Source organism: Anser anser (genome assembly GCF_964211835.1).
Source record: "Anser anser genome assembly, chromosome: 27".
In the NCBI taxonomy this organism is placed as follows: domain Eukaryota; kingdom Metazoa; phylum Chordata; class Aves; order Anseriformes; family Anatidae; genus Anser; species Anser anser.
Genome location: NC_139748.1, coordinates 5753951 through 5779979, shown reverse-complemented (window position 1 = coordinate 5779979; position 26029 = coordinate 5753951). Strand labels below are relative to the sequence as shown.

At 64.1% G+C, this 26029-nt stretch overlaps 2 protein-coding genes across 2 annotated transcripts; one reads left to right on the top strand and one right to left on the bottom strand.

Annotated features, from left to right (window-relative positions):
• Positions 1–372: 372 nt before the first annotated feature.
• GPR37L1 (G protein-coupled receptor 37 like 1) lies at positions 373–5064 on the top strand. Its single transcript, XM_083812579.1, has 2 exons — positions 373–1152; positions 3786–5064. The coding sequence occupies exons 1-2, from the start codon at positions 526–528 to the stop codon at positions 4596–4598; spliced, it is 1440 nt and encodes a 479-aa protein (XP_083668705.1). The 5' UTR covers positions 373–525; the 3' UTR covers positions 4599–5064.
• Positions 5065–8095: 3031 nt separating this feature from the next.
• Positions 8096–21546, bottom strand: ARL8A (ARF like GTPase 8A). Its single transcript, XM_083812580.1, has 7 exons — positions 21213–21546; positions 13483–13563; positions 12638–12711; positions 10429–10522; positions 9275–9342; positions 8546–8616; positions 8096–8415 (listed from the first exon to the last, which is right to left on the bottom strand). The coding sequence occupies exons 1-7, from the start codon at positions 21333–21335 to the stop codon at positions 8366–8368; spliced, it is 561 nt and encodes a 186-aa protein (XP_083668706.1). The 5' UTR covers positions 21336–21546; the 3' UTR covers positions 8096–8365.
• Between the last annotated feature and the right edge of the window lie 4483 nt (positions 21547–26029).

The following is a 26029-nucleotide window of genomic DNA, read 5'->3' as shown; positions in this document are numbered from 1 at the left end:
GCCTGTCCTTCCTTGCACCCACATCCCGCTCCTAACCCGGGAGCTGGCCAAGTGGCCCGGCTGTTCGAGGACATCCTGGGTGCAGGCTGAGAGTGGCAGGGAAGGGGACAGGGGACACGCAGTGCCCGTGTCTGGGGGCTGGCAGGTGGCAAGGGCTGAGCTCTGAGCTCTCCCCGGCACTCAGCCCTCAGCATCCTCAGTCTGGGCTGCTCTGGGGGGTGCCGGGGGGATTTGGGGTGCCGTGGGGACGTACCGGGATGCCCGGCCCAGGCTCTGGCGTGGCTCTGCAGTGCTTGGCAGCCTCCCCGGGAGCGGGTGGGTGACCAGCAGAGGGCCTGGCTCTGCCTCTCCCCAGCAGCTTTTATTCTGCCCAGAGCTCTCCGGAGAGCCCAGAGCAGCGGCCAGAGCCGGACAGAGCGGGTGCTCCTCCAGACACCTCCCTCGCTCCCCGCAGCCCCGGGGTTGCTGCGCTCGGGGCTGCTGCATCTCCCGTGAACTCTTCCTCCAGCGGGTGCCTTGGGGACCATGCCTTCGCCGCCCTCACTCGTCCTCCTGCTGCTGGCACTGCTGGGGACCGCGGCGATGCGAGGCACAGCCGGGCAGCCCGGAGGTAGGACGCTGCCCCGCATTGCCCCGGGGGTGCGGCTGCGCCGGGGCACGGTGGAGGACTCCAAATCGGTGCAGCAATACGTGCCGGGGGTGCGCGTGGAGTTCCCCCGGCCCATCAACTCCGCCAGCCTGCACCCCACCAAGGCCCTGGTGCCCTCCAGCACGGACCCCGCGGAGCAGCAGCGAGGGGTCCCCACGGACGGGCAGGGGGTCGAGCCCCGAGCAAACCTCACCACGGTGTCCGACAGGAGGCTGCAAATCCAGAACCCGCTGTACCCGGTGACGGAGAACTCGTACAGCGCCTACGCCGTCATGTTCCTGTCCCTCATCGTCTTCGCCGTGGGCATCATCGGGAACCTCTCCGTGATGTGCATCGTGTGGCACAACTACTACATGAAGAGCGCCTGGAACTCCATCCTGGCCAGCCTGGCCTTCTGGGACTTCCTCATCCTCTTCTTCTGCCTGCCCGTGGTCATCTTCAACGAGATCACCAAGAAGAGGCTGCTGGGGGACATCTCGTGCCGCATCGTGCCCTTCATGGAGGTAAGGGGCTGCGCGGGGCCCTCCAGGGGCTCCCCTCTGCCCCCTTGTTTTGGGGCCTGGCACAGGAGCTGTGTGTCCCAGACCCCACCACGGGGCTCTGCAAGGAGCCGAGGGACATTCCCGATGTTATCCCTCCTGCTGCCTCTGCCCTGGGCTCTGCAGCCAGCACCGGTGCTCCCAGGGCTGAGAAGAGCCCGTGAAACCCTCCTTTGTCCAGCCTTCTGTCCGTGGGATCCGTCCGTCCGTCTGTCCCCGTCCCAGCCCAACACCCCCAGAGCTGGCTGTGGTGGCTGCTCGGGGCGGGGGACTGAGGGCAGGGGGCTGCAGGTGGGGCACTGGGGAGCGGTGCTGGGGCAGGATTAGGGTTGTGAACCTGAGATTTTCCCTGATCCCCATGCCCCACGTAGGACGGGGTGGCTGCCATTTAGAAAAGGCTGCTGGGGTCGTGGTAATGGGGCGGGTGGGGTGAGGAAAAACTCCCCGGGTGTTTTTGCAGGGTCCTGCTCTTGGACTGAACAAACCCAGGCTGCGGGCATCCCCTGTGCCGCTGGCCCCCTCCATGCCCACACCTGTCGGACAGCCAAAAAATGGCCCCAAGATGTAGACTCGAAGAATCCCAGAACCATTTAGGTTGGAAAAGACCCTTCAGATCGTAAAGCAGAACCATCAACCTGACCCTGCCAAGTCCACCACTAAACCACGTCCCTGAGCACCAGGCCCACTCGATGGCACACGTCCCATCACACCCCCTCCCCAAAATCCCCCTGAGCCGTCCCGCTTCTGCTGGAGGCTGGGACCCGCAGGTCTCCTGGGTGCCATTGGGGGGGGGGGGGGTTCTGCAGAGGCAGGGGGGTCACAGCTCGGCACGTGGTGCTGCTTCTGGGTCCTTTGGGTGCAGGCCTGGGCGATGGTGCCCACAGCCGTGTGCCAGCTGCCAGGCACGGCCCTGGTGCTTGCTGGAGGGAACACGGGGCAGTCCCATCCCTCCCAGCCACGTCCCCACTGCTCAGCAGGCAGGGGCTACTCCTTTATTGGGGGGGGGGTCTCATCCCTCTCCTCCACCTCAGGCCTCCCATGTCACGGCCATGCAGAAAGAGGACTCAGAGAGGGGCAGGAATATGGTGAGGAAAGCGGGCAGTCCCCAAACCAGCCCCCTTCTTGAGGAGGGTCTGCCATGGCCTGAACCCCAGGAGCTGGCCGTGTCCGTGGGGGGGTTCTCCTGGAGGTAGCGCCTCCGAGTGCAGTGACCCAGCAGCACCACGGTGCCCTGGGGACAGCTGGGTCCCCCCCCGGGGGGCAAGAGGGCTGCTGAGACATGGGGGCTGCTGATGGCACAGCCCCAGGGAGGCACGGTCCCGGCACGGTGCAAACATCTCAGGCTGCAGGATGGGCCCCACCAGGAGCAAATCTGCTCTCCCCCACGGTGCTGGGTTGCAGGGGAAGGGTGCTGTGCTGAGCCTGAGCTGCACATTGGGACCATGGGCACCAGGAGGGAGAGGAGAGCCTGGGGGACAGCACAGGGTGGAGGAGAGGCGGTGGCACACAGCATCCATGCTGGATGCTCAGGGTGGCTCTGGCTGTGGGGCAGAGGTGCTGGGACACGAGCAGTGGCCCTGGGTGGTGGGGCTGGGGACAGGGAGGAAATTTTGGGCTGGGGCTGTGGTGCTGAGTTGGGGGAGATGCTGCTGAGTGTAGCTGGATGGTGACGCTGGGTGTTGGGCACGAGCGGCTGTGCTCTGCAACGCTCACGAGGCCGAGCCAGCACCACTGCAAAAGGCTGGGCGGGGATGCCTGACCTGGTTTGGGGTCGGGGTGCCGGCCCTTTTTCTTGCCAAACCTATTGGTGGTTGGCTTCGTGAGGCCAGGAATGGCCCCGGGACCTGGGGGCACCAGCATGTGACTGCGCAGTGCTCCTGCGGCTTGGCGCTGAGCGATGCTGCGTCCCCGGGGCCGGGACGATGAATGCTGATTGTGACCCTCAGCGCCTTGCCAGCCCTCCCTTTGCCTCCTCTGGCCTCTTCCCCTTGGCATACGGGGATGTTTTTCCTGCCATTTTCAATGCAGCGGAAATTGCCCCGAGCTGATTTGTGACAAGGGCAGCTCCGGCTCCTTTGGGCTGCCGGGGCAGCAGGAGGCAGGGCAGGGACAGGGCAGTTGGGGGGGCCCTGGGAAGGCTCTGCTGGGGGCGATGCTCCCTGCTTTTTCTCTCCTAAACCCATTCAGAAAGGAGGAAGAGCCTGAGGGACAATCCTGCCATCCCCACCCCGGCTGGATGGACAGACAGCCACCCACCGAGGCCTTTCCCTGCTGCAGGACGGGGAGCGGGGCAGGGACAGACAGGGCATAAAAGGGACATTTTAATCCCGTGCCCTTTCAGCAGGGACAGACAAGTCAAAAAGGGACATTTTCATCCCGTGCCCTTTCAGGAGTCACAAGAAAGCGGCCCCAAACCTGGGATGCAGCCACAGGCCGTGACCTCCGTAAAACCAGGGAGAAAGGCTCGAGGGCTGCGGGCTTGAGTAGCTGGGGGTTGGTCACTGAGGTGATAAAACCAAACCCCCCGAGGTGATAAACCCAACCCCCTGAGGTGTCTCTGTAGAGAAACCCACTTCTTCTACCTCCCCCCTCGCTAGGTGTCGTCGCTGGGAGTCACCACCTTCAGCCTCTGCGCCCTGGGCATCGACCGGTTCCACGCGGCCACCAGCCCGCAGGTCAGCGCCCGGCCCATCGAGCGGTGCCAGTCCATCATCGCCAAGCTGGCCGTCATCTGGGTGGGCTCCATGACGCTCTCGGTGCCGGAGATCCTGCTCTGGCAGCTGGCGCAGGACACGTCGCCCGTGTCGGGCGCGGTGTCGGAGTACTGCACCATGAGGCCTTCGGCCAAGCTGCCCGAGTCCGTCTACTCGCTGGTGCTCACCTACCAGAACGCGCGGATGTGGTGGTACTTCGGCTGCTACTTCTGCCTGCCCGTCCTCTTCACCGTGAGCTGCCAGCTGGTGACCCGCCGGGTCGGCGGCGGCGAGAAGAAGGCCGAGAGCCGAGGGACGAAGCACGGGCAGTGCGAGAGGCACCTGAACTGCACCATCATCGGGCTGGCCGTCGTCTACGGGCTCTGCGCCACCCCCGAGAACGTCTGCAACATCGTGGTGGCCTACATGTCCCCTGACATGTCCAAGCAGACCTTGGACCTGCTCGGCCTCATCAACCAGTTCTTCCTCTTCTTCAAGTGCTCGGTGACGCCCGTCCTGCTCCTGTGCCTCTGCAGGCCCCTGGGCCAGGCCTTCATGGACTGCTGCTGCTGCTGCTGCGAGGGCTGCGGGCCCGACGCCGCCTCCAGCGAGGGCAGCGCCGACAGCAAGCTCAAAACGGAGATGTCCTCCTCCATCTTCTTCGACAAGCCCCGGGAGTCCCCCCCACCCCTCCTGGCCCTCGGCACGCCGTGCTAAGCGCCGCCCCGGGGGCTGTAGAGATTCGTTTCGCCACCTCCTCCCGAGACCAAACGTCGTTTTAGTGCCCGTGTCTGGACGTGGAGCAAAGCGAGAAGCAGCAGCTCAGGGGCTGCGCCGGGGGGCTTCCGACCCCATGTTGGGCGGGGGGGGGGGTCCTGGCCTTGTGGCTACGTCGGCGGCCTCCTCGCCTCCGCCCGGAGGCCGGGAGGACAGCAGCACCCTCCAGCCTGCACCCTCCGTCCCTGCTGCCCGGCCGGGCTCAGGGGGTGCTGCTCCGGCGATGGAGCTGCGCAGGAAAGGTCCCCTCCGATACCAAGGAGGGTTCGCAGAGGACTTTTAGCAAACGCAACCTGCCCTCATCCTGCCCCGTACCCTCCTGCCGGCCCCCTTCCACCGTAGGGGAAGGTCCCAGCCACCAGCGGGTCCCAGCAGTGCCCTGTAAGAGCTCAATAAACCAGTAAGCTAGAGCACGTCGTGCCTGCAGCCGTCCAGCAGCGCCTGGGGGGGGGCGGGTCTGAGTGGGACCCCGCTCCTCCCTCGGGCCAGGGGGCTCTGGGTGGGCACGAGCAGCTTGGGGGGGACGTGGGGGGACACACGGGGCAGGAAAGCAGCCCCACTGGGGCAGGCAGCACCTACAGGAGACGGGGAAAGGCGCCGAGCTCCCCCGTCCCAGTCCCTCTGGGGTGGTGCTGAGCCCCCTGAGCACCGGGCTCGGAGCTTTGAACTGGTCCCAGTACAGCCCAGCACTGGTCTTTCACCCACCCAGCCCCACGCATCCTTTGCCCACGGGGAGGGGGGGAGCACAAAGAGCTCCCCAAACGCTGATTTCACACCACCGGCTCCCCCAAACCCCACAGCCTCCACCTCGCCCCTGGCTCCTGCTCCCTTTTGGGGCCGCTGGGAGCACCCCGGAGGTGGGAGCGGGTCGGGGGCAGGCTGGCGGTGCTGGCCCCCCTCCCGTGCAGGGGCTGTGAAAGCTCCTTGTGTGCGGCTGGCGGCCGCCCCAGCCCGCGGGATGCCGGGGCGAGGGAGACGGGTTGCTACGGCCGGGTGAATGCGGGGGGCTCACTGCGGGCTTTGTGCACCGCCGGCACCCACCGAGCTTGGCTTTCTCAGCCCCGTTACCAAGGAGACAAAAGCCCCAGTTTTCTTCCCAAAGCACAAAATCGGGTTTTTCTTTTCCACCGCCAAAACCCAGCGCCCCCCCCCCCCACCTCCTCGGGCCGGTGTTGGCGATGCTGGGGCCGCAAGGGTTTGGGGGCTTCAAGGAGGGGAGAAAAGGGGGGGGGGGGTGGTCCCAGCTCGGGGTGCAGGCACAAAAAATGGGGTGCGGGTGGATGGCAGGCTGGCTGGGGGGGACAAGTGGGGTCCTGGTCGGGGTCCAGCCCCGTGGGGGCGGCGGGAGGCAGGGAGAGGCGGCCGCTCTCATGCGCTCGCTCCGTGCCGCTCCGTCCTGAGCCCCGGCCAAGGGCAAACAATGGGTGGCTTGTTGCTGCTGGGTGCGTGGGGAGGAGGGAGCCAGGCTGGGGGCAGGGAAGGAGCAAGGGGGGGGGGGGCTGCGGGTGATGCAGGGTCCCAGTGCAAGGCTGGACCCCGGCCCCGCTCAGACCCCGCACCCAGGTACCCCGGGCGGGGGGCTCGGGCGCACGAAGCGCAGCGCTGGGTGCAATGGGACAGCCCCGAGGGATGCAGGGGGGGGTCCCCCCCCACCGGCACTGGCCAAAAGCCCCGGGAAGGAGCTGGCACAGGTAAAGGGGGCAGGGAGGTGGGGCAGGAGCCCCCCCAGCAACCCCACACCAAAACCAGCGTCACGGTCCCACAACAGCGCCGAGGCCGGGTGTGGGTGAGGAGGGTCTGGCAGCAGCGATGGCCACAGCCGGAGGGTTTCTGAGTCCCTCTGCACGTCCAGGACAAGAAAATGAAGCAGCCGGGGCCAGCAGCCGGGTTCCAGCACCGGGTGCTGCAGGGCGAGGAGCGGGGACCCCATCCTGCGAGGCACGGGCACGGCCCCGAGGGTGGAGGGGTGGCAGCCGTGGAGAGCAAGCGACGACTGCAACCACCCCCAGCAACGCAAAATTGTTAATTTATTATCATTAGGAGGCAAAAAAATTGTACAGTTACAAGAATCATTTCCCGACAGAGGTCAAGTCTGAGCCAAAATATCTCTTAAAAAAAAAAGGGGGGGGGGGAGGGAGGAATGACGACACTTTACAATTCATTAAATTAAAAAAAACAAAAACAAAACAAAAAAAAGGAAACCTCTCTTTGTGCAATTCTGCAAAAACGAGAACAGAAGAGGACCCCCCCCCGGCCTCGCTGCCCCCCCGGAGCCGCGCGGGGGCTGTGAGAGCCCCCACCCCAGGCCACCCCCACCCTGTCCCCCCCAGCCTGGGGCTGGGGACAGGCCGGTGCCTCCCCGCTGTGCCGCCCCACCACGCGCCCCCCCTGCTGCTGCCAGCATCCCCCCCTGCCCCCCCACCCAGCAATATCCCCCCCCCCCCCCAAACTGGCCCAGAGCAAGCTGGCCCGGCCCCAAGGCTGCACAGAGACCCCACAACTCAGCGGTGGGCACAAAAAAACCTCCCTGGCCCCCTCCAGGTCTCCTCTTCCCCCCCCCCCCGACAATGCCAACCCCAGGCCCCCCCAGGCTGGGGAACAGAGCCGGGGCTGGTGCAGGAGGGGGACACATCCCAGGGCACCCCCTCGCTGCAGATGACACTGGGGAAGGTGTCACCATCCCAGGGGAAAGTGCCTCCATGTCCCCCCCCCGTGATGTCCTCGGCCAAGAGGCCAGCAGCCCCCAGACCCCCCCAAACCCCCCCCCAAAATGCCCTTTGGAGCGTGCGGGACCACCCCAGCCTCCCCGGGACGCGGGTAAGAGGTGCCTCCGGGGGCAGCTGGAGCACAGAGGGGACGGGGGCCAGCCCCTGCTCCCCGCTGGGGGGCTGCTGGGCTCCCCCCCTGTGTCAGCACCAGCCCCTGGAGCAGCACGGCTGGGGCAGGATCCGGCCCAGGCAGGGGGGGGCACGGGGATGGGGGGGCGACGGGCCCAGGGCAGCGAGGAGAGGCCGGGGCAGGGGGAGGCAACGTGGTCGTGGCGGGTCCCTGACCTGACCCCAGCCTCGCAGGGGGGCAAGGAGCCTCGGGGAGGGGGGGGGGGGGGAGATGGCATTGCCCCTCCCCAAAACCCTGCCCGTGGGAGGTGGAGTTTGGGAGGGGCAGGGCAGGCGGGCTCCCCCCCGCACCCCCGGGATGCTGCACCCCTGGGGGGGGGTTCACCCCGGGAAGGGGTGAGGGAGCCCCAGGGGACCTGCCCGGCTCCTTCCTGGGGGCCGCTTGCTGTCACCACCCTCATCTTCCTCCTGCCACCACCCTCATCTTCCTCCCGGTGCTGACCCTCAGCTGGCCTCGGGGGCCCACAGCCTTCCTACAGCTCCCGGGGCCCAGTTTAGTAACAGCGCTAGCTCTTAAATTAAAAAATTAAAATATATATACATATATATATATACTGTATACACAGACAACAACAGAACAGTGCCAAAACGGGAGGAAGAGACAGAGAGAGGAGAGGAGAGGAGGGCAGAGTCGGACGTGTTCTTTACAATAAAAACAAGGGCTCCGCCTCAATGCGAGCGGAGTTTGGGGTCCCCTAAAAATACCCATCTAGAGAGAGAGCTGGAGGGACAGAGCAGGAGAAGGAAGGGGGGGGGGGCATGGGCTTGTACAATGGCATCTTCCCGACCCGAGCTGCAGCCTGCGGGATCTCAGCTTCTCCTGGACTTCGAGTGCTGAATAAGCCACTGTAGGGTGATGTCTGCGAAGGCAAGGGGTGGTTACAGCCTCTCCCTCCAGCCATCGCCCCTTGTCCTGTACGTGGGGAACAGCCTGGGTGCGCTGCAGCACCCCTGCTCCCCCCCGTGGCACCCCGAGGTGCCGGCACTCACCGATGTTGTCCTTTTCTTTGCAGGAGATGGAGTAGCAGCAGATCTCTCGGTCCTGGATGGCGGAGAGGTTCCTGCGGGAGAGGGCGAGCTCAGGCTGGCTGCTGCAGCCCCCGCGGGTCTGCACCCGTGGGAGGTGTCCCTGGGGAGCCTTTCAAAGGGTCCCCTCGGAGCCAGGCTCTGAGAAGGGGCACCCTTGCCAGGGAAAACGTCGCCCCAACCTCCTGGGGACCTCCAGACAGGACAGGCGAGGACGCTGGCGCACGGCTCCTGCCAGCTGATGGGCAGGTTTGTGCTCAACTCACTGCGGGGGCTACGTGAGGGGCAGGGGGAACACGGCCCCAAGGAGGGCCTGGCCAAGAAACCACACAGCTTCCCTCGGAGCACCCCAAAACACTGCTGGGAGACGGGGCACCAAGGATTTGGGACTGCACGGGGTATCCCTAGGACAGGGGTGGCACAGAGGTGCCCAGAGCCACAAATGCGGGGCCCAGCCCTCCCTGGGGTGGCGAGAGGCCCCGGGGCTGGAGCAGGAGGGAGGCAGGGAAGGGGCAGGACCCTGCGGGACCCCACACCGCCGCCGAGCCCCGAGCACCAAGCCCTGAGCACGGCCGGGCCCCCGCGCCCCCCTGTGGCACAGGGAGCCCAGGCGCCAGGCCCTGCTCCTCCAGCCGGGGTGCTGGGGGCAGGATGTGTCCCAGCTGGGCACGGAGCAGCCGCCAGCACACTCACATCTTCTCGATGAGCTCCTTCTCATCCAAGGCACCGGGGAGGTCTCGCTTGTTCCCCAGGACTAGGACCTGCAGAAGGGGAGAGGGGACACGTGAAGCTCCCGGCCGCCAGCCCAGGCAGGGGGTTGCTGCTGGCACCCAGGACCAGACCCTGCTGGGATGTAAGGCAGCCCTGGGCACTTCTCCAGGGGGCACCTGAGTAGAGAAAACCCCCTCAGCAGGCAAGGGGAAGGCAGAGCCCTTCAATTAACAGCCTAAATTAGCTCACGCACAGCATCTCCTGGGTACCTTCTATTCCCAGCGAGAGGCTGGCCCCACAGAGTATCCTCCCCGGAGGGCACCCGATTCCCCCGTGCCACACGGGACGCTTCCAGGAGCATTTACCCCAGCGCGAAAACCACGAGTGGAAGTGGAGGGGCTAAAAGCGGCGTTATCAGGACCCGCCCAGTAAAGGCAGAGCTGTTTGCACCAGCCACACATCTCCTGCTTCACGGCTTTTCACGCCCACAAAGACATCCTCGGACCACGCAAAGCAAATAATCACCGGGCAGGACCTCCTGAGCGCGCCACGCGACCGGCATCTGACGGGGACAGGAGGCTGCAGCTGCCTTCCTTCCCCGGGGGAATTAGGGTTTCTGCGAGCAGCGCGGCACCCCCAGGCTTACACTTGGAGTAGATTTGTTCTCGAAAAAAAAACAAAAGCACTCAGAAGTGCTGCAAATGCAGCGTGTTGTGTCAGAAGCTTAAATGAGCTGGCAGCGAACGCCTGGGATGCGCTGCGAGGTCCTAGATCGGCTCCTCCCAAGGGATGCCCGTTCGGGATGCTCTGTTGCTGCCCCACCCCGGCACGCTCGGCGTGCCCAGCACCGCCGTGGGTCCCACCCCAAACGTCACAGCCACGCAGCTGCACTCCTAGGCGATGAGACCCCCCCTAAATCAGGTGCGATTCCTGCAATCTCACCCGTAAGGGGGGTTATTTTGGTCTTTTCTAAACCTCCCTCCGAGCTGCGAATGAGCTCTGTAGCCCAGCCCTGAGCTAGGAAGCGTCGGTCCCCAGCTCCTGCGGGGGTGCAGCGGGGTTGGGGATCCCCCCCCCGACCCCGTTGGCAGCGGGGAGCCCCCCCCGCAGGGCGCCCTGCCCAGGCAGCAGCTCACCGGGATGCCCTGGAGCTGCGGCTTGTCCAGCAGGTTGTGAAGCTCGTTCTTGGAGGCCTCTATCTTCTCCTGGTCGGCGGCATCCACCATGTACCTGCACGGGAAGGACACGCTGAGCGCAGGCACCTGCGGACGTACCGGCATGTCCCGCTGCGCTCGGGTCCCCGCCAGCACCAAACCCTCCTTCTGCCCTCGCACCCCCAGGGGCTCCACGGCCCTCCTGGGGTGAAGGAGCCTTTAACATCCCCCGGGGGGCTTCACCCTGCTGCCCACCAGGGAAAAGTGACAGGGCTGAACGTGCCCTGGGGAGGAGCTGCAGGGCACACTGTCCCCAGGCGTCCCCGAGACGCTCGCCTGCACGCAGCCACCTCCTGATGGAGGCACTCAGAAGAGAGGACGCCGAGCAAGAGCTGCAGCAGAGAAAGACGTAGTGGGAAGAGCCTTGGTCCTGCACCAGCAGGGAATAAGGGAAGACACGGTGCCAAAACCACAAGAACCGGCACGGCACGGGGACGGAGCTGCCTGCTCTGAAATGAGCCGGGATGCCCAGAGAAGGGCCCGGGGAAGGCAGCAGCCAGCAGTGCTTGCTCTGGGTAAATGAGGGGAGATTCAGCGCAGGAGTTTAGCTCCTGGGGGCTTACACCCATCCTGCAAAGCACGAAAGTGAAGCCAAAGGAGAGGAGAGGAACTGACCAACGCAGACTTTATTGTACAGATCAAGAAGTTGAGAGAGAAGAAGTGAGAAACACCATCAAGACCCTCAGGCCTTGCAGAGCTCATTAAAAATGGGAAAAGAGCCTCCAGCTCCTTCGTAAGGCGTACAACACGCGATGCTGTGCTGATAGGATGGGAAGCGGCAGGCTGGGGGGCTGAAGGCAAGAGAAAAGGGACGCGACACAGCCCGAGGGCAGACCGGAGCGCAACCTGGATGGCCACGGGCCCCTCCTCTCCTCCCAGCAGGACGGCTGCTTTGGGAAAACGCCTGGCTGGAATGCTGCGAGGCAGCGAAAGGAATGGAAAGCCTAGGGTTTTGTCATTCTTAGCTCACCTCTCGAAAAAAAAAAAAAGTGGCAAGGAAATGTCCCAGCCTGGTGACCACCAGCAAGGGCAGGAGCAGCCGCTGCTGGGGTCCCACAGGGGGTGCTCGGCACAGGAGGCTCCCAGTCCAACTGGGAAGCCCCCCAGCCCTGAGCAGCCCCCGAGCAGCAGGGCAGGAGGCTCAGCAGGGAGCCGGGCAGCGCCAGCCTGTGCATGGATGTGCTCCTGCTCCGTGGCCCTGTCGGTTATGTGTGGGTTTCCCATGCGGGACAGGACCCCGCAGCACCCTCACATGCTGAGAAACCAGCCCAAGCACCAAGCAAGAGCTGCAGAAATGCCCCCGAGCTGCAACCCAGGAGCGAGCCGAGGGCTCTGCCACGTGCAGAGCTCGTTTTTAAGACATCCCCATCCCTCCTCGCTCACCAGCCCTGCAGTTCAGAGGGGCCGTGCAGAAAACCAGCCCTCCCCAAATCCCAGGGCATGGTCAGTTGGTGAAGAACACAACGATCTGATTTTCTACCTGGGTTTAAACAACGCTGACCTCGGCTCCCAGGGAAATATTTGTCCTTAGGAGCACACAGCCTGCCTCCTACAGATGTCTTGCCAGACTCATCCCCACCCCGGACTCTCTGGGACGGGGCTTGCTGCAGGATTTGCCAGCAGGGGACACGCAGAGACGCTCGGAGGCTGCTGACAGGCAGCAGCCAAGCGTTGCAGGCTCCTCTAGGCACAAAGTTCACCCGGCAGCACACAAACACCGACCTGGGAACGTGCTGCTGGCCGTGCTGCTGGCCATTACCCTCTTGGAAAGGGCCGTGCCACGCAGGGACCTTTGCTCAGCACCCCCCTGACGACCAGGGGAAAGCAGAGGAGCAGGGAAAGGCAGGGAACACAGCTGGGCTGAGGGATGCTGAGCCCAAGGGAAGGGTCCCTCGCGGCTGTTATGCTGCAGAAACTCGAGCTCCTGTTGCTGCCCGTGCTCAAAGCCTGCGGGGGCACCGACTGCAGCACCCTGCACCGTGCCGGTCCCAGGGGAAGCAGCCCCGGCAGCAGAGCCAGCTCAGCGCTGCTCAGCACCCTTGGGTAGGGTGACAGGGACAAAGGGACGGTGCCCCCCCCCACCGCCGGCCGGCCAAGCTCTGCCTCGATGCGCGCGCTCGCGGATACTCACACGATGGCACTCACTCCACGGCAGTACCGCTCCCACATGCTGCGGAAGCGGGGCTGGCCGCCGATGTCCCAGAGCTGTGACGGGGAGAAGAAGAAGGTGGCGTCACCCGCTGCCCGGCCCCGCGCCGCGGGGAGCCCCCCGGCGTGCCCCGAACCAGCCCCGTCCCCTCCTCCTCGCCCACCAGTGCCTGGTCTCAGACCCAAGCGGGGGACTCCAGGTTTGATAAAGACACAAGGAACCCTCACAAGGAGCTGGAGGGCAACTCACCCGGGTGCAACAAGCCTCCGGTCGCGTGGAGAGGGCCCCTGGCCAAAGCCTGGGGTCTCTTCCCCGTGCCCACCTCGCCGGGAGGCCAGGGGATGCATTTCAAAGCACTCGGCTTTGCTCTCAGAAATGCTGCAGCAGGCGGAGATGCCCACCCAGCTTCAGACTGAGCTGCAGCAGGAGACACCCGGCCCACGGCCATCTCCTCCTGCAGCCTGGGGACCTGGAGGACCCGGGACGGGCAGGGGTCTCCCCTCCCTTTACTCCGGAGGCCCCCACCCCGGCTGCAAGCCCTGACCTTCCTCCCAGCCCTCCCACCCTCAGCAAGGTGACCGTGTCTGCGAGTCCCTGCCAGCAAGCCAGAAGTAAAACAAAGCCTCCAGCTGTGCAGCCTGGCTCCTGCTGCAAGGATTTACATCTCCTCTATCCTTGTGGTCTCCTCCGGAGGGTATCTGCAAACCCCAACGGGCAGATCCTCCTAACTGCAGCCTCCTTCAGCCCCCAGCGGAGCCCGCAAGTCTGCCTTCACCCCCCTCTCCCCACCCCAAGATCGCCCCCCGGGTTTATTTTCTGTACCCCACCTTTATGGTAACGTTGCCCTTGGTGATCTTCCTCATGTTGAAGCCCACGGTCGGGATCATGTCTTCGTTGAACTGGCCTGACTGCAAGGCAAATCGGATCGTGTCAGGAGGCTCGGGAAACCCACCAGCCTGCCCCGAGCAGCTCAGCAGGGCCGTGGGTGACACCCCTGGCTTCTGACAACCCCAAATCCTCTGCCAGGCCCGCGCAGGTCCCTCCTTAAGGGAACAAAACGAGAGCGGAGGGGACAGGGGCAGCACAGGGACCCGCTGCCGCTGCCTGCCCTGCGCCAGCTCTGGCCCAGGAGCCCTCCAAGGTGACTTTGGGCACACGCCGAGGTCCCGCTCACAAAATCCACATAAAGCCAGGGTGAAACCCTGCGGCCTGAGACCTTCCCCTCGAAGGGGAGCGGAGAACACGCTCAGCCCAGCGAGGGGCCACCCGTCCCCACGCACCACGAGGGACGTGGAAGCCCTGCAGGAGCCGCCGCAGACGGCACGGCTCCCCCCGGCCACCCTTGGTGGCTCAAAATCTGGTCCTCTAGGGCTCCTGGGGGGGGGGGGTTATTTTAGTTCCCACAGCCCTCGGAAAGGGAAATCCGTGCCGTTTTCTGCTAAGCACAATTCAGTGACCCGCCTGCCCAGACCCACCGCATCAGCAAGTCCTCAGGGTTCTCCAACCCCCCCCAGCAGCCCCGCAGCACGCGCTGCTCCCGCTTCTCCTTTCCTTTCTGCCTCCTCTGCGACAGATAACGGCAGCCAGGTGTCCGCGAGCACCCCGAAAACACCTTGGGGACGAGCAGCTGGGGGCGGGGGGGGGAGCAGCCAGGAATTCCTCCGGCTATTCTGACACCGGGGGTGGCTCTCGTGTACCCAGGTTCGACCCAAAACGTGGCTTCACCAGCCAGGTTTTGGGGTATCGCCGGGCTTTGACTGGAAGATACGATCGCTAGGGATCTCTTGGGAGCCGCAGGATCCCCGAGGGATCCTACCAAGGGAAGGGGCCGACTCAAACCCCCTCCCGCTGCCCAAAAAGGCCAGGCTGGGAAGGTGACACGGCGCGGTGCAGGACGGATCGCACGCGGTCCCCGCGCTGTCCTGGCACCCATGGGTGCCCCCCCTGGCACATCTGCCCGCTGCCAGCCCCAGGACCGGCCCTCTGCATCCCTGTGGCCCAGCAGAGCACCCCTGAGCCCCCCAGCCCAGCCGCAGGAGTGCAATAAGGCCACTGGGTGCAGCTTGTCCCCAGATTTGGGGTCACAGCACCCATGCTGACCCCCCCCAGACCCTGCCCAGACGCATCGACCGCTCGCGAGGAAGACGGGAAGCAGCATCAGGAGGGGTTCCTCCAGCGGGCGCACAAATCCTGCCAGGAAAGGTCAATTTTGGGGCTACATCACTGGGGCCAGGTCTCTCCACAAGCTGGCTCAACCCTGCAGTGCAGCAGCCCCTCCGACCCTTCCTACCGGCCCCAAATTCGGCCGTGCCAGGTCAGGAGTAGCAAGTTAGCAGATTTTTGCCCCCCCACCCCCAAAAGTCCAGCTGAGCATCCTGCGGCACAGAGCCAAAGGAAATCTCCCCCGGGCGGCCAGGCCAGGCCAGCTCAGGGAGATTTCCGAGCAATTTCTCAGCTCCCACGCCACAACACGGACAATTAACAAAAGCCAAACAGTTTCGGAGGGTCGAGGGGCTGGGGCCTGGCTCTGCACCACCCCTCAGCCTGAAAATTCAAGCTCCCAGGCTGAAACCCCGAATTCCTCGCCGTGCCGCCTCGCAGCGCGAGCTACCGCATCCCAACGGGGCTGCGCTGCTCTCCTCGACCTGGCGCTGGGCACATCCAGCACCGTGGTCCCCAGGGACCTCGGGAGCAAAAAAAATTCCCTGGGGACACACCTGTGGGTGGCCACCAGGCTGTCCGGGAGCCCAGGAGATGCCAGCAGAGCCCACGCTGCCCTCAGCCCCAGGTACGACGGTGCTCTCCAGGACAGACTCATCCTCCTCCCTGCAATGCAGCTGTGTGCTTTTTTTTTTTTCCTTTCTTTCTTTTTTTTTTTTTTTATGATACTTAAGATAAAGAAGGTGGTAAAACAGAAGCCCTGTTTCTTTCAGGAAAACGAGGCTTCTCAGATGGAAGAGAAAATCCTCGGGCTGCTTTCGCTTCTCCGGCACCGCACCGCAGCCCCGAACGCCCCCAGAACACGGCGCGGACGCGAGGCAGCCGCAGGAGAGGGACGCCCAGCGGCCCCCTGCAGCCCCCGATCCCTGGGGACGCAGCACAGCCGCAGGGTGCAGGAGGCATCTCCGTACTGGAGCTGCCGCAACGCCTGCTCTCACCTCCAGACAGCCCCTGGCACTGCCGACAAGCTCCCGAGCCATTTGCCCTCATCTGGGACACGTCCGTGACGGCACCCCCACGGCACCCCAAGCCTGTCCCGCGACGCAGGGCCGCAGGCAGAGGTCTCCAGATGCCGTGGGGTGAGGCGGAGGTGCCAGCTCCTCCCGTAGCAGCCCTCCTGATGGAGGAAGAGCCCCGCACACATCCCCGGGCATGCCGGAGCCACGCGGCACCGCTGGGCTGCAGCCGACCCAGCCTGAGCGAGAAAAGCCCCAATGATGGGACCCTAAAGGCTCCCCAAAGCCCTAAAGACCCTAAAGGCTCCCAGAGACGTGCCGTTTAACCCGTTCCCCACCCCAAAACGCCTCCGTGCCCTGCTCTGACACGGCCAGCACCCACCTGCCCCCTCCCCACGGTCCAACCCCCCTCCAACCCCCGGGCTTTCCGAGGTTGCTCCACGTCCCTCGATCGTCTGCAGAAGCGCAGCGTTCCCATTCCCCCGCCTCCCCCAGGGCTCTGGTTCCCCACGGGCCTCCGGCCATCGCTCCCCGCTCAACTTCCCCCCTCCTTCCGTCCTCCTGCTCCCCTTCCTCAGCCGGGTTTAATCAAGGGGAAGCTCCAGGGGATCCCCTAGGTAAGCGAAACAGAGGCGGTTATTGAGTTCTGGGGTAAAAAGTCACCCGGGGAAGAGCGGAGAGGCCGTGTACGGGAACAAAGGTGGCAGCCGAGGGGGAAGGGAAGAAAAAGGGTCTGGTGTGCGTAAAGCGTGCTGCTCAGCACTCACCGGGCCGTGCCCTGCCCCGGCTTCGTGTCCAGAGGCATCACTAGCTGTGCTCCCGGGGGAAGGACTTTGTGTCCCAGCTGGGCCCCAAACCCCAGTCCAGGCGGCTGCCGGAGGTGCGGAGCGCCTGCTGGAGCCACCGTGGGCTCCGAGGGTCCTCCGAGAGACCCGAGTGCACCTACCCCTGCTGGAGACACGGCTCCGAGCCCGCCGGCCCCGAAGGATAAATCCCCCACAGCACAGCAGGAAAGGAGCCTCGCCGGGCTGCAAAGCCTCGCCGGGCTCGTGCCTTCCATTTCCTCGAGGTTCCGGGGTGCATCGTGTGCCCCAAAAGGCAAAACTGAATTTTTAACAAAACCCCCTGACTTTCTCCGAGGCGGTGAAGAGGAGACCGAGGTAAATATTTAAGCAGTGCCCGCAGAAACCGTTCCGCCTGCTGGAAGCTGCTGCTCCCCAGAAGCCGAGTCAATTAGCGGAGCAAACACGCATAATGGCGATAATTAAAAAGCGGGAGTGATGAAGCCCAGCGCTGGGCCGATGCTGACACATTCACCAGTTTTAGAGGAACCGAGGACTGCATTTTTTTTTTTTGCATTGAAAGGGGAAAAAATAAAAACAGAACACGCCAAATGGGGAACCCAGCGGCGGGCGCAGGCTGTGAAAGCCGAGGGGAGAGATGGGGACTTGGCAAAAACCCTCCGGTAAGGCTGGAGCTGGGGGATTTACACCACCAGGCCAGGGAAACCCCAGCTGCTGACCAGGCAGGGAAATAAAGCCCCCGGCAGGCTTCCCACCGCCGGTGGTGCTCAGCTCTTCCACCTGGACCCAGCTCCGCAGGGTTTGGAGCGCAGAGCTCCGGCCCACGCCGCTGTAGGCTCCCGCCGCCTCCTAACTTCACACCCCGCAAATGTTTACGTTCTGCTGGGGCTTCCTTTTCGGTTTGTGCTCTTTAATTTAAAAAAAGAAAAAAAAAAAAGGAGTAACTGCAACACTCCTTCAGGAGCTGCGTCCGGACCTCAGGTTGTGCCGAGGGGTAACTCGAGGACCTCACCTGGGCTGCTCCCCCTCAGCATCCTCATCACCCTCAGTGCCCAGGGGGCTTCGCCTGTGCGGGCTGGGGTCGGCACAGGATGGGACGTGCATGGTGCTGAGTGCCGGGCTGGGCGCACCCACCCAGGGCACCCACATCCACCCGTGGGCTGGATCCCGCGGCACCAGGGCCGGCTCACGGCCCTGCCGTGCTCTGCTCCTCGGGGCAAGCCGCCGGGCTCGCTGTGGGTTCCTGCCAGGCGCAACGGAGACGGTGCCCGGCAGAAAGGGGAGCGCAGGATGCCCAGTCCTGCTCTGTCCTGCTGCCGCCTGCCCCCCGACCCTCTCCAGGCAGGATAAAGCTGCTTAAAGCTCTGCCCTGTGCCACGCGACGCGTACTCGGCATCCTGCTGCCCGTTCTCCTCGGCTCACGCTGGACGAGCTCGCAGCAGCAAGGCTCCTTCTCCGCCAGGAACGCGGAGAAATTCGCCCCCCCAACCCCACCTCCTCCTGGCTTAGGAGCTCGGGTGCAAGAGAAGCGGCAGGCAGGGGCGCAGGGTCCAGCACCACCGGAGAGGCGGTCACGGCACCGAGCTTCTGCAGCCTGCTTCTGGCTGGGAGAGAGTTAATTTCCTTCCGAGCAGCCGGCCCGGTGCCGCGCCGCGGGTTTAGGATGGGAATAAGGTTGGTAACACCCCGATGCGGGCACCGCTTCCTTCCCAGCTGCTCCCACCGGGGGCAGGCAGCCAGGACGAGCGGGCAGCAGGGATGCACCGCGCTCGGCAGTAAAAGGGCGGGGGGGAAAGCAGGGTTGGGGGGGGACTTTCAGAGCGATGGCGTTTGTCTTCCCCACAAACCATTACGCGCGACGAGCCCTGCTCTCCTGGAAATGGCTGAACAGCTGCCTGCCGGCGGCAAGGAGCGAGCGGGGTCCTCCTCTTGCTTGGCCTGCACACGCAGCTTCTCCTTCACCCGGGGAATTGCCTCCATCTCGAGCCGTGTTTCCTCGCTTCCACCTTTCCCATCCCCTCCCCACCGCTGGGGGAGGTGGGGGAGAGCTGAGCCGCGCGGCGCCGAGCTGCCTGCCGGGGTTAAACCACAGCAGAGAGGCTCCTCGGTGCGTGTGCGGCGATGGATCACGCGAAGCCGTCTGCTTCCGAGCACGTCCCACGGCGGAAGGTTTCTGACTGCGCCACCGAGGGGATCCCAAAACTCTCGACCCTCCTTTGTGCCCCTCGTCGGCCCCAAACTCGCCTGGGGAACGGGCAGCTGAAAGCTCCCGGTTAAAGCCAAGGTGAAAGCCGAGAGCAGAGGCATTTTACAGCCCTTCAGCCCTCCTTGCAAACAGCCCCCGAAGCTTCAGTTCCCTACAGCCAGGGAAAGGAAAAAGGATTTCCTGGGAAGGAAACAGCACCCGGGTCACCCAGGAAAAGTCCCCGTGCACCACCCGATGTGGCCGCCCCCAGCAAAGCCGTCCCGACTTCCAGCAACCCCGATTCCATTTTTGCAGCTGGGTGAAGAACGGCAGCCACAAGTCCTGGACGCGAGGACTCAAAGCCTCGTCCTCCCGGGGCAGCTCCGGCCCCGAGGCCAGGACGGCTCCGCGGCCTGGGGAACGTCATCTGGGCCCTGCGCACATCTCTGTGCCGAAATCTGACGCTTTTCAAGGGCTCAGTTTTCTTCGCCTTTTTACCCAGAAGCCTGAATCACGGCTACTTCCCCTCCGAGCACTTCTGCTCCACCACCTTTAGGGCAGACGAGATGGTTCAGGCGCTCCTCACGCGGATCCCGTCGGGCTGGGAGTTTTCGGGGTTGGTTTTTTTTTCCAGCTGCCTCTGCCGAGTCCACGTTTACGGGGCGTTATCTCAAAGGTCACCGCTTATTTTTAGTCTGCGTCCGCCACAAAATCTGAACTTCCCCGATAACTTCGCAGGCAGAGGCACGCGTGGGACAGGGGCTGAGCACCTCGCTCAATAACCAGAGCCAAACCGAGCGCCGGGGTGCCGCGCGCCCCTCGCGGAGCTCCCAGCTCCCCGAACACCCCCAGAAATGAAACCAAACCCACGCGTTGGAGCTTCCCCCGGGACCATCCCCAGCCATTTCCAGCCCCACACGGCCACAGCAGCCCAGCGGGTTTGGGATAAAGCTCCAGCTGGTTAGTTCTAGAGGGAACAGATTATTTTCTCCTGGATTTTTTTTTTTTACACAGCCTATCTGCCCCTGGAGAGGAGGCCAGCAGAGCTCGGGAGCAGGACTGAGCCCGCACATGGCACCGCCACGTCCCACCCCAATGTCAGACCGCAGAACAAACCGCGGCGGGGACGAAGCGGCCCCCAAAAGGGCTGGTTCTTAGGGTCAGCACCCCTGAGCCACAAAGCTCCCCGCCACCCGAGGCTGGCGCGGGTTTGCTTGGTTGGAGAAGGAGCCCAGGAGCCGAGCTCTGAGCGCTCCCAAGCAAGCGGCAGCCACCAGGACCAGGGCAGAGCCCGGCACACGCAGGCCTCCAGGGCCTGAAGCACATCGGTGCGCTCGTGGGCATCGCCCCTCGGCCTCCAGGCTCCGCAGGAAGGGCATTTTCCACCCCGATGTGCCCAGCACCGACCAAAACCCTCCCACGGAGCACAGCTGCAGCGCGACGAAGATCCCAAATCCTCTGCAAACCCCCCCCCCCATAGCACCCCGCTGTGGAGCCGAGGGACAACCCACAAGAAAAAAGGGTCACGGTTGGGAACCGGGACAGCCCCGGAGACGTGTGCCGGGTCCGCCTCCCCCAGCGAGACCCCCGAGACCCCAAAACGCCCCCCGAGACCCCAAAATGCCCCAAAACAGCGGCGGCACCGTCCCTTTGGGGTGCACCGCGGGCAGGGCGGGCGCGCTTGGGGAGGGCGGCGATAACGCGGCGGTGCCCCAAAAAGCTGGGGGCGAGGGGGGGGCTTCGTGGGGATCCCCCAGGAGCAAAGCTGGCCCCGGGTGGGGTGCGGAGCCCCCCGGCTGCGGGGCTGGGTCCCCCGGGGAGACGAGATGTCCCCCGGGGAGATGAGATGTCCCCAGCGTGGGGACGCGCCGGGTCAGCTGCGGCCAGGTGGCCCGGCCCGGTTGGGGCTCCTTGATGCCGCTGCGACAAAATATTTAAAAAATAATAATAAATAAATGAAAAAAAGGCTGGTTTTGGCGCTAAGGGGAGGATGCGGAGCGGCACCCTGCGAGACGAGGCCGCGGTGGCGGCGAGGCCTGGGGCTGGCTGGGGGCACCCGTGACAAAGCACGGCCTGCGGCGGCGACGGGACCGGGACCGGGACCGGGACCGGGACCAGGACCAGGACCAGGATCAGGACCAGGATCAGGACCAGGATCAGGATCAGGATCGGGATCAGGACCGGGATCAGGATCGGGATCAGGATCGGGACCGGTGCTACCGGCGGTACCGGGGCCAAACAGCGGTGGCAGGGCCCAGCCGAGCCTGAGCTCCTCGGGGCCGCCCCTACCCGGTCCCGGTGTCCCCGGGGCACGGCGGGGACCCGGCTCGGGGCTGTCCCGGGACAGGGGGGCTGCGGGGGGGGGTGCGGGGGGGTCGGTTCCCGGTGCTCACCGCGATGACGTTGACGAAGGTGGTCTTGCCCGAGTACTGCAGCCCCACCAGGGTCAGCTCCATCTCCTCCTTCCAGAAGAGCGCCCGGAACCAGTCCAGCAGCTTGTTAAAGAGGGCCAGCATGGTGCCGGGCCGTACCGGGCCGAACCGAACCGAGCCGGGCCGGGCTGAACCGGGCTGAACCGGGCCGGGCTGAACCGATCCGGGCAGAACGGATCCGATCCGGGTCGAACGGATCCGATCCGGGCCGAACCGAGCCGATCCGCGCCGAGCCGAGCCGGGCCGGGCCGCGCCGCCCCGGTATTGTCCCCGCGCCCCGCCGCCGCCCGCCGCCCGCCGCCCGCCGGGTGGGGCCCGCACCGCGCCGCGCCGCCACCGCCGCCCCCTGGCGGAGCGGAGGACACGGGAGGCACCGGCGGGGCGCGGCGGGGCGGGGCTGCGGCGGCCCCCGGGGGGGCTGCGGCGGGCATCCTGCACCGCACCCAGCACCGCCGGCACCGTGCATCGCCGGCACCCGGCACCCGGCACCACCGGCACCCGGCACCCGGCGTGCTGCACCACCGGGACCCAGCACCCTGCATCCTGCACCGTTCCCAGCACCATGCGTTACCGGCACCCAGCACCCTGCATCCTGCACCACCAGCACCCTGCATCCTGCACCACCAGCACCCTGCATCCTGCACCGGCGCCCAGCACCGCTGGCATCCACCACCCAGCATCCTGCACCACCGGCGATACCCCAGCACCGTGCACCGCCAGCACCCAGCACCACCAACACCCCAGCACCCAGTACCACCAGCGTCCAGCACCCTGCATCACCAGCACCCAGCACCCAACGCTATCAGCACCCAGAACCCAGCATTCTGCAACACCGGCACGCAGCACCATCAGCACCAGCAACACCCCAGCACCCCGCACCCTGCACCACCAACATCCCAGCACCCAGCACCCAGCACCACCAGCACGCAGCACCACCGGCATCCAGCACCCTGCATCACCAGCACCCAGCACCAGCAATACCCCTGCACCCTGCACCATCAACATCCCAGCACCCAGCACCCAGCACCACCAGCACCCAGCACCCTGCATCACCAGCACCCAGCACCAGCAATACCTTTGCACCCTGCACCATCAACATCCCAGCACCCTGCACCACCAGCAGCCCCGCACCCAGCAACATGCACCACCACCATCCCAGCACCCAGTACCATCATCACCACCAGCACCCAGCACCCAGTATCACCAACATCCCAGCACCCAGCACCACCAGCACCCAGCACCACCAGCACTACCAGCACCCAGCGCAACCAGCAGCAACACCTGCACCACAAGCACCCAGCACCCCCAACACCCCAGAACCACCAGCCCAACACCACCAACACCCCATCACCACCAGCGCCCAGCACCCTACACACCACACTCTGCACCCTGCACCCAGCACCCAGCAACGCCAACATCAGCACCCAGCACCCTGTACCACCAACACCCAGCACCCAGCACGACCAGCACCCAGCACCACCAGGAACCCAGCACCCTCCACAACCAACACCCAGCACCCTGCACCCAGCACCCCCAACACCCTTTTGCTCAGCGCCCCCCAGCACCCCGCACCGTGCATCGCCCGCGCTGCTGGCACCTATCCTGCACCTCCGAATGCCCCCTCTGGATACGGCCACAGCAGGAAAAATCGTGTCTGGCCAAGGGGCAAAGGTGGAGCAGGAGGTGTCCTGCTGCCACCAGGCCTGAGGGATCTTTTCAAAAGACATCTACACAGCCTGCTGCAACGCCAGAGGTCAGGCTGGGCCCTGCAGCCCGGAATCCCCCAGGTTTTCACCCAGTTAAGCTCCGGGGGGGTTGCAAGGGGAAATTCAGCTGCCCCCGTGCCCCAGGTACTCGCGATGCTGAGGCTTTGCTTGGCTTTGCCCTTCTGCGTGGGTGCCGAGGGCTGGGGCAGCACACTGCCGGCGAGGCTCAGTTCCACCCAGGCTGGGTTTGAACCAGACCCTAAGGATGAGACCTTCGCCCCCTTCCCACGTTTAGCCCTAACCCCAAAAGGCATTTTTCCCCCATCGCAGGGGGAAAGGCGTTACCGAGGCGCTGTCAGCAGGCTCAGAAGCGATGAGCAGCACCTCCCAGGTGAATTTCAGGGAGGAGGTGGATCGGCACCACAAACATTTTTGCTAAGGGGGTTGCGTGGCCGAGGAGAGCTCCAGACCGAGCCCACCCCAGCACGGACCCCGCGGGACCCCGACGTGCGGCTCCTTGGCCAGAAAATGCAAAACTGAGCTGTGGTGGGACCTGCCTCACAGCGGGCAACCCGGAGCCCATGACAATCAAGGGTGGGAATCAGTTTCCATTATGTGTCGTAAGTCACTGGGCAGCTGCTTTTTTGCAGCTTTTTTTTTTTTTTTTTTTTTGGTTTTCAGACAGAAACCATTTTGTTTCCGGGGATGCTGCAGCCTGCTGAAGATCCCCGTGCCCTGAAGGGAGGCCCTAAGGAAGCAGCAGTAGCGTTGCTTTCTGTAATTACTCCAGTGCAGCTCCTCATGCCGGTGAAAAATCCAACGTCCCCCAATTTTTGTGTGTAATTTCTGCCTGAAGATGTTTTTTAACAGATTTCAGCCCGGGGAATGTCCCTCCGCCGGTTTGGGGCTTCCCACCCGAAACGCCCGCAGCACTCGGCTGCTAGCAGAGGTTGCCTCCCGATAGCAGGCCTTGTGCTTCACTCCCTGCTGGAGAAACCTTGTCAAACCCACGTTTTGTTTAAAACAGAGCTCACAGCAGAGACAGGACCTGGGCGAGTCCGTCCCCACACCGGGAGACATGAGAAATTGAGCAAAAAACCGCCCTTTTCATGCACCGCCCCTCTCCACCCACCCGTTTCCTTTATCCCCGGTATAAGGGCAGGGTCTCGCAGCAGCACCAACAAATTCGGGGATGCCAGCGATTTCCAGCTGGCAAAATTTGGGGATCCCAGCTCCTCTCCCTGTGGAGGGGGCGTGGGCTGAGCACCGTGGGCTGAGCACCGTGGGCTGCGCGAGCCGGACCCGTCCGCGCAGCGCTGTCCCCTGGTGCCACCACGTGCTCGGCGTGCCGGGAGTGGGGACGGGATGGAGCAGCTCGGGCGCGAACCAGCACAGCTCCGGGACCTCTCCAGGTCCAAGAACATACCTGAAATTCGTGGAAGGTTTCAGCGTGGTTGCTCAACAAAGTTATTTAAAGGAATGAAACTGTCAGGGCTGTGCCCCTGTAGACTTGGGGTGATGGGGGGCTGGTTCTCTGCGTTCCCCACCACGCTGATTAACCGCTGGGTTAATGAAGAGCAGCAGGAGCAGACGTCTCTCCTACACCAGTGTCCCCAGTGCTCCCAGCCACCAGGTCAACCCATCCCTCTGCTGGTGTTGCTGGTGGACCTCATCCCCTTTGGTGCCACTGCTGCTGGTCCTGTCTGAGATCCTGGGGCCTCTGTGAGCTCCTGGAGCCCCAGAGCTGCCCTCGGGGTGTCAGAGCCTGCCTCAACATTTCTCCCTTGGGGTGTCAAAGCCTGCCTCAACATTTCTCCTTCCTGGCCAGGGGCTTGGTCGTTGACTACTTGGAGCCCACAATGATGTTGATGGGAGACTTCTCCGCAGTTTCATTGCTCATCTGGCAAGAGACTTGTTACTGAGCATGCAAAACACTTGATTTTGACTCATCCTACACCAAGGTCCTCTTGTTCCAAGATGGGGGCTCCACTGGCACCCTCCATCAGCTGCAGTGAATTCGGAGCACCCAGGATCTCCTTGCCACCAGCAGCGCCTGTGTGTGCCGCCCTGGTGGCGTGCACTATGTGGCCACCAAGTTTTTTTCTCACCTCCTAGGCAGCCTCCAGCTGGGTATGCTCCCACAAGGGTAGGAAACGGCTTACCAGCCTGGGAAATCCCAGGTTAAAAGGACAGACACGTGGTGAAAGGACCTTTCCTGAGCCCTGGTGGGGACCTGGCCTTTTGGGGACGTGTTCTGTGGGAGTCTGCAGCCCAGAGCCCCCAGAGCCGCAGCTCCCTGCCCGATCACACAGCAAAGCAAGGAGCACGTGTGAAGGAAGAAGGCAGCTGGGTCCATGTCTACGATTTAAGGGAGAGGAATGAGGAACAGCAGCAATCTCAGCCCTGCCCAAAGCTCAGGGGCTTGGTATCAGCCCAGGACACAGAACACTATGGTTCGTCTGCATGGTGTAATTCCTTTTGTTTGCATGCTGGGCACCCCGTGGTCTTTATGGCCAGGGCGAAGCAGTTTCCCAGGCCACTGCTGTCAGCCTGACACAGCCAGGCCAGACCAAGCCCATGGCTTTGCCCCTGCCATTGCAGGAGCCCTGGGAAAGGGTTTGGCAATAACGCAGGCAATAGCCCAGCATGGCCCCGAGGAACAATGAGCCTCGGGGAATAAATACAGGGAGGGTGGGGAGATACCCAGATAGCGCGTGGTAACAGCCTGATAAGTGTCTTGAACAGATAGATCTGGTAGAATTGAGATTGGAAGGCAGGAAAACTGCGTAACTGCTTATAATCTGCATCAGAGAGCTCGGCTGGCAAAACTCCCAGCACCGATAGGAAATGCGAGAGGGGCTGACAGCACCCCCCTGCAACCGGTCCCAGCCCCTGCTGCACGCCTGCCCTGGCGGCTCTCCTCCTGAAATCCATCTGCAAGCATGAGGAAAGGTGCAGAGAAAAGGTGTAGAGGAAAGGTGCAGAGGAAAGGTGCATGTCCTGCTGTGCAGGAGCATATGGAGAGCCCCTGCCATGGTGCGTCTCGCAGGCTGCTCGAGCTCCCCTGCCGGA

Bases quoted from the DNA above. Each gene is read 5' to 3' on its own strand.
- GPR37L1 (XM_083812579.1), top strand. From the start codon at position 526: ATGCCTTCGCCGCCCTCACTCGTCCTCCTGCTGCTGGCACTGCTGGGG. The intron at 1,153-3,785 runs GTAAGGGGCTGC...CCCCCTCGCTAG, and splicing joins GCATCGTGCCCTTCATGGAG to GTGTCGTCGCTGGGAGTCAC.
- ARL8A (XM_083812580.1), bottom strand. From the start codon at position 21,335: ATGCTGGCCCTCTTTAACAAGCTGCTGGACTGGTTCCGGGCGCTCTTC. The intron at 12,712-13,482 runs GTGGGGTACAGA...TCCCCGTCACAG, and splicing joins AGGGCAACGTTACCATAAAG to CTCTGGGACATCGGCGGCCA. The intron at 8,416-8,545 runs GTGAGTGCCGGC...TTGCCTTCGCAG, and splicing joins CAAAGAAAAGGACAACATCG to ACATCACCCTACAGTGGCTT.